The 7,135-nt window shown below is 45.9% G+C and overlaps 1 protein-coding gene across 2 annotated transcripts in view; it reads left to right on the top strand.

Annotated features, from left to right (window-relative positions):
• The first annotated feature begins 268 nt into the window (after window positions 1–268).
• CMTM2 (CKLF-like MARVEL transmembrane domain containing 2) overlaps window positions 269–7,135 on the top strand; it is a 14,245-nt gene continuing 7,378 nt past the window's right edge. The window contains exons 1-2 of one of the 2 annotated variants that reach the window (XM_011987882.1): window positions 269–732; window positions 868–1,026. In XM_011987882.1, coding sequence (XP_011843272.1) covers window positions 496–732; window positions 868–1,026 — 396 coding nt within the window. In that variant the 5' untranslated portion in view covers window positions 269–495. The remainder of the gene's footprint in view (window positions 733–867; window positions 1,027–7,135) is intronic. The other variant, XM_011987883.1, reaches the window with a different exon arrangement.

The following is a 7,135-nucleotide window of genomic DNA, read 5'->3' as shown; positions in this document are numbered from 1 at the left end:
CTGGCTTCCTCTCTTTGCCTTGTGTAAAAGTCGTGTTGTATTTTCCTGCGCAAGTCGCGTTGTATTTTCCTGCGCGTGGCGCTGCGCCCGCGGAGCTCAGGGTGGTGACCCGGTGCTCGCAGCCCCTCGACCCGGCAGCGGAGCGGCGGCTTACAGACCTGGGGCTGCCTGGAGACGCCGGGATGGGACCGCGAGGGCAGCTCCGCGCCGAGGTGGGACCAGCGGTTTGAGAACGGAGGTGGGGCCCGTCGGGGGCCGGCGCGTGGAGGGTGGGCGGATCCGGCCACTGCGGGGGTGGATGGGAGCTGCGCCAGGAGACGGGCGCGCGTGGAGAGGGCGTGGGAGTTGGCATTCGGTGGTCCTGGCAGTTAGCTGAGCGCGCCCTCTGAGCCGCTCGGTTGACACCAGGCTCTCTAGTAGGCCTGGCCTACCCAGAAACAGCAGGAGAGAGAAGAAACAGGCCAGCTGTGAGAAGTCAAGGACACCGAGTCAGTCATGGCACCTAAGGCGGCAAAAGGGGCCAAGACAGAGCCAGCTCCACCTCCAGCCGGGGCCAAACCCCAGGAGGACAAGAAGGACGATAAGGAGCCATTGGAAAAACCTCAAAAGTTGGTGCAGCCCAAGCACGAAGTGGGCACGAGGAAGGGGTGTCGCCGCTACCGGTGGGAATTAAAAGACAGCAATAAAGAGTTCTGGCTCTTGGGGCACGCTGAGATCAAGATTCTGAGTTTGGTGAGTTAGACTGGTATGCCTGGATGGGGGACTTTGGCTGAGGGTGGGGAGAAGGAGGAGTAGGCTCCAGGGGTCCTCACAGAGAGATGGTGAGCGGCCCTTGCTGCTGGCTGAGGTGTCTATGTCTCACTGCAGGGCTGCCTAATAGCGGCAATGATACTGTTGTCCTCACTCAGCGTGCACCCCATCTTGACGCTTATCATCACCATGGAGATATCCATCTTCAGTTTCTTCATCATGCTGTACAGCTTTGCCGTTCATAGATACATACCCTTCATCCTGTGGCCCATTTCTGTAAGTAAGGGGCGATGGGGAGTGCCTGAATCCAGAACGCTGATTATGTGTGTGTTTTGGCACCTGGAAAGTCACAGAACGGAGAGACACACCTCACCTCCCATATCTGTGCCTGGGTCAGGGGCTCACAACATCAGTGGGGCCCAGGCAGAGGCAGCTGGGTGCAAGAGGGGTAGCTAGGCAGAAAATGCTCCAAAAAAGCCTGTGTGTGTGTTGGAGTGAGAGTGGGGAACTCTTACCTACCCGGTGGTCAAAGAGAGCCTGAGCCTTTGGTCTCTTTACGGGAAGGGGAGGTGTAGCAATCAGTTGTTCCTCCGAACTCCTGTGCCAGCTCACACTTGACAGGAAATCACCCCAGAAGGACCCCATTCCCAAAATTCAAAGAAGAAAATTACTCTCCCGTAAGTCAATAAAATAAGACAAAAATGGGATTTTTTTTTTTTTTTTAAATCACTTCTAAAGCAGCGTTAGGTCTCCAGTGAATATCCCTATAAAGAATGCTTGGATCAGGATGTTCAACCCAAAGCAGTCATCTAGTGGAATGAGACAGAACTGAGCAAAGTACTCATTCCTAGCCTGTTTCCTCATCTGTAACATGGGGACAGTCATATTCCTTGCAGAATTGACATTCAATCCTGAGGATTAAATGTAAATTGCTTGACACCGTGCCTGAGGACTCATGGAGTTGAATCCCTCACCTGTGTAATCACAGGGCACACCCACCTAACCCCTTGCCAGTCAATGAAGACCCCAATTCCCAAGTCCCTTTGTTCATTGCACACTCACAGCCTGCCTCCAGAGCCCTCTTGTTCACTGTTTCACTCACGTTACACTTGAGGAAATTGGCTTCGAATGGCCAAGTAACTTGCCCCCAGCTCACTCAGCTGGTAAGTAGCAGAAAAAAGCTTCGAACTTAGCTTTATGAGTACATTTCATCCTGCCTTCTTGTTAAAATCTATTAGGGTCTAGGGATCCAGAGGTCTTGGTGAGGTAGATGAGGACCTCCAATACAAGGAGAAAGGACAGGAGGGCCAAATAAGGACTCTCAGAAAAGGGACAAGCAGAGGACAAGGTAAAAGGACAGGCAGAGGACAAGTTCCTAAACAAGGAGCTTGAGAAGACATTTTTAGTTCCAGCAAGATGAAAAACCAATGAACCCTGAAAATCTTCCTGCTGTGCTTATCTAAAAATACCAGGGGAAATGTAACCAGTATTGCTTTAACTGAATGAATGGTGGACAAAAAAGAAATGAAAACACAGAGGTGCCAGAAATGGAAAACGGGGCAGTGATCACATAAGCTGCAAAGTATGAGTGGGAATGGTCCACGAGGTAGTGTCTCAGGAACCTACAGCATGAATTTTCATGCACTCTCAAGTCAGGAAATAAGGCCTTGATCCTAAGCAAAGTGGGAATTTAGAACTGAAAACCCTGTATAAAGCCAGCACCCTGGAAAGACTACCCACTGAGGGAAAACATGGACAAAGACACATACCCTTCTTATTCCCAACACAGAGGAATAAGAAAACATGTTCATCTCTGCCTGAGTGTTGAGTGGGCAGAGAGGAAGTCTTCCTTGAGAAATAGAAACCTTAAGCCTGCCCTTTGTACAGATTGGAGTTTGAATTTTTGTTACCTGCAGCCTAGAAACCTTCATGTAGCCCAGAAACCTTCATCCCTGGGAATTGCCATAAAAATTGATCCCAGTCTGACGACATTCTGCTGATATCCTCGGACTCCTGATAGAAACAAATGCAAAATCACAATCAGGGCATGAAGAGATTCTTACAGAGGGGCAGGGGGAAAACCTTGTCAAAAATGAACTAATAATTCAAAACTACAAAACACCTAATTTTTAAAAAATCCCCATTACTTAGAATCAACAAACACAACAGATGGATTAGAATCCTGAGAATATGAGATAATAGAAGAGCTATCTGAGAATAATAACATATTTTAAGTGATTATAGACATAAGAGTCCTGAGAAAAGAATAAAACACTATGAGGACAGAATAGACAGATTTTTTAAAAGTACAGTGTCTAGAATAGAAAATATAGTTATTGAAATAAAAATGTCAGTAGATGAACTCAAAAACAGATCAGACATAGCTGAAGAGGGAACTGTTAACTGAAAGGTACGGGGAAATTACCCAGAACACAGCACACAGAGAGAAAGAAAATAAGAAAGAGATTGAGACAGAACATGGAGTGAGAACATCCATCAGGGTTGTCGGGCTGGGTGTGGTGGCTCATACCTGTAATCCCAGCACTTTGGGAGGCTGAGGTGAATAGGTCCCTTTGGTCCAGGAGTTTGAGACCAGCCTGGGCAACATAGGGAGACCCTGTCTCTACAAAAAAAAATTTAAAAATTAGCCAAGCATAGTGGCACATGCCTGTCGTTCCAGCTACTCAGGAGACCAAGGTGGGAGAATGACTTGAACCCAGGAGGTCAAGGCTACAGAGAGCTCTGATGGTGCCACTGCACTCCAATCTGAGTGACAGAGCGAGACCCTGTCTAAAAAATAATAAAAGAGGTGTCAAGAAGCTAGGCACAGTGAGTTGTGCCTATAGTCCCAGCTACTCAGGAGGCTGAGGCAAAAGGATCTCTTGAGTCCAGGAGTTCAAGGCTGTAGTGTGCAGTGATCACACCTGTGAATAACCACTGCACTCCAGCCTGGGAAACAAACAAGATCCTATCTCTTAAAAAAAAAACAAGCAGGGGGAGGGGTTGGCATGTGGTTCACGCCTGTAATTCCAACTCTTTGGGAGGCCGAAGTGGGAGGATTTCTTGAGGCCAGGAGTTCAAGATAAAGAAAAAAACTTCAATAAAAATTTTTAAAACTTATTAAGAGAATAGATGAGAGGAAATATTCAAGAGAACGGAGGTCAAGAATAGTGGCTTACACCTGTAGTCCTAGCAGTTTGGGAGTCCAACATGGGAGGATTGCTTGAGCCCAGGAATTCAAGACCAGCCTGGACAACATCATGAGACCTTCCGCTTGTCTCCACAAAAAATTAGCCAGGCATGGTGGCATATGCCTGAGGTCCCATCTACTCAGGAGGCAGAGTTGGGAGGATCACTTGAGCCCAGGAAGTTGAGGCTGAGTGAGCTGTAATCCCATCACCGCATTCCAGACTGGAAGACAGACAGAGACCCTGTCTCAGAAGAAAAAAAAAAAAAAAAAGTAGCAAGAATGGAGAAGAGGAAATATTCATACTGATAATGACTGAGAACATTCCGTATTTAATGAGAGTGGTGTCACTGAAAAATGGCATAATAGGGAACTCCAAAATTTTGTCTCTCTACTGTAGCAATGAGTAACCTAGCAAAAACTGTCAGAACTAACTTATTCAGAACCCAAATCTAATTAAAAACTTAGAACAGCCAGAGGAGTGCTTAATGAAGGAAGAAGCTGCTGGATTTTGGTAAGAAACGACTGTGCACTTTAACTTACCTGCTGGGCATCTCTTACCCCCACAGCTTGGCAATGGCTATGAAGACAGCAGCCCAAATTCCTGGCGAAGCCTGCTAGTGACCAGCATAAAGAGCTATTTTCGTGTGTGTGTTGTGAGACAGGGTCTTACACTGTCATCCAGGCTGGAGTGCAGAGGTGCAATCGATATCTCATTACATTACAGACTTCGTTCTCAAAGAATTATGGTTGTTTGTTTGGACCTGTCTGATGATTACCTAAGAGATTGGTCCAGGGACTTGCCTTTGTTTCACCTGCCTCAGAACTTTCTCAGGGATGAAGCAGCCTCCCAGGTAGCATTTGTTAAAAACATTTAAAGGGAAATATACTTGCCTCACCCATTTGAGATAAGAGAAAACAGGTGAGTCAAGCAGTAGACAGACCAGAAAGTCTGGGAAGAAAGAGACTGAGAAAGGAGATATATTAGGGAATCTAGAAGACTACACACATTCCCAGGGCTGGACAAATACTCAGAAATGACCTAAGAAGACCCTAAGCTTCCACCTTTGGTCGACCATTAGGCTCTGCACAATCAGGAGGTGAGAACTACGACAGAGTTGTAAACGGCCTGGCCAAATGTTGATAAAGTGCCCCAACACAGAACCAACCTGCAAAGACCAGTAATGTTTTTGTTCATTTGTTTCCAAGCATTTAGGGAAATCTCTGTCAAATCACTAGCTGAGGCCGGGCGCGGTGGCTCACGCCTATAATCCCAGCACTTTGGGAGGCCGAGGCGGGCGGATCACGAGGTCAGGAGATCGAGACCATCCTGGCTAACACAGTGAAACCCCGTCTCTACTAAAAATACAAAAAATTAGCCGGGCATGGTGGCAGGCGCCTGTAATCCCGGCTACTCGGGAGGCTGAGGCAGGTGGATCACTTGAGGTCAGGAGTTTGAAACCAGCCTGGCCAACATGGTGAAGTCCCATTTCTACTAAAAGTATTTAAAACTTAGCTGGGCATGGTGGTGGGTGCTTATAATCCTAGCTACTCAGGAGGCTGAGGCAGGAGAATCCCTTGAACCCGGGAGGTGTAGGTTGCAGTGAGCTGAGATCGTGCCACTGCACTCTAGCCTGGGCAACAAGAGTGAAACCCCGTCTCAAAAAAAAGCTGATGTAGTTTTTTTTGTTTGTTTTTTTTTTTGAGACGGAGTCTCACTGTGTCGCCAGGCTAGAGTGGATCTCAGCTCACTGCAAGCTCTGCCTCCTGGGTTCACATCATTCTCCTGCCTCAGCCCCCCGAGTAGCTGGGACCACAGGCGCACGCCGCCACGCCCGGCTAATTTTTTGTATTTTTAGTAGAGACGGGGTTTCACCGTGTTAGCCAGGATGGTCTCGATCTCCTGACCTTGGGATCTGCCCACCTCAGCCTCCCAAAGTGCTGGGATTACAGGCGTGAGCCACCGCACCCAGCCAAAAGCTGACATAGTTTTAATACCAGACTAAACCAATTTTATATATATATAAAAGAAGATCACTACATATAGTAATTTTGAACTTGTGTGTACCTAACAATATAGCCCCAAAATATAAAAGCTAAACATAGACTTAATTATAAGAAAGAATTAACAAATAGTAACGCCAGCAGGAGATTTTAACATGTGTCCCTCAGTAATTAACAGTTTGATCCACTGACATGTAAAACATAGAACCATACATCCATAATAACAGGCTTTATATTCTTTTTAAGCTCACTTGAAACAATCATAAAAATTATCCTCACATAAGACCACAAAGCCAATATAAATAAATAACAAGGAACTGATAAAATATAGACTACATTCTCCAATTCAATGAAATACAGTTAGAAATCAGTAACTAAAATGTAACTAAAGCCTTGTATGTTTGGGGGATAAATCTACTGTTTTTCCCTCAGTATATGAGGATTTAGTTATATGTAGTATTTGCAGATACTACCTGTAAAATGCAGATAATTCAAACTCAAATCTGTATACTTAGAAAAGAAGAATGAACATTAACAAATCAAATGTCTATATGAAGAAGATACCAAAACAAAACAAAATAATGAAATTAAGGAAATGCCAAAGATAAGAACTAAAAATTAATGAAATAGGAAACAAAGATTTATGGGGAGGATTAATAAAACTAAAAATCTGGTTATTTGAAAAGACAAAAGTAGACAAACTTCAAGAAAAAGAAAAGTAGGAACAAAGAAAAACAGTACAAAGATCAAGAAGAGATTTTAAAGATCACAAGGGAAGCCAGCTGGATGGCTCATGCCTGTAACAGCAATGTGGGAGGCTGAGGCAGGAAGATCAGTTGAGCCCAGGAGTTCAAGACCATCCTGGGCAACACAGTGGGACCTCATCTCTACAGAAAATTAAAAAAGTAGCTGGGTGTGGTGGCGTGCACTTGTAGTCCTAGCTACTTGGGCTGAGGTGGAAGGATCGCTTGAGCTGGGGAGTCAAGGCTGCAGTGAGACAGTGATTGCACCACTGCACTCCAGCCTGGATGACAGAGTAAGACCCTGTCTCCCAACAAACACACACACACAAGGGAAAATAGGTGGGGTTTTTTGTTTTGTTTTGTTTTGTTTTGTTTTGAGACGGAGTCTCGCTCTGTCGCCCAGGCTGGAGTGCAGTGGCACGATCTCAGCTCACTGCAAGCTCCGCCTCCC

This window comes from Mandrillus leucophaeus, unplaced genomic scaffold, assembly GCF_000951045.1.
Source record: "Mandrillus leucophaeus isolate KB7577 unplaced genomic scaffold, Mleu.le_1.0 Scaffold319, whole genome shotgun sequence".
Lineage (NCBI taxonomy): Eukaryota > Metazoa > Chordata > Mammalia > Primates > Cercopithecidae > Mandrillus > Mandrillus leucophaeus.
The sequence above is the reverse complement of the archived record's forward strand: the minus strand, read 5'-3'. Positions and strand labels throughout refer to the sequence as shown.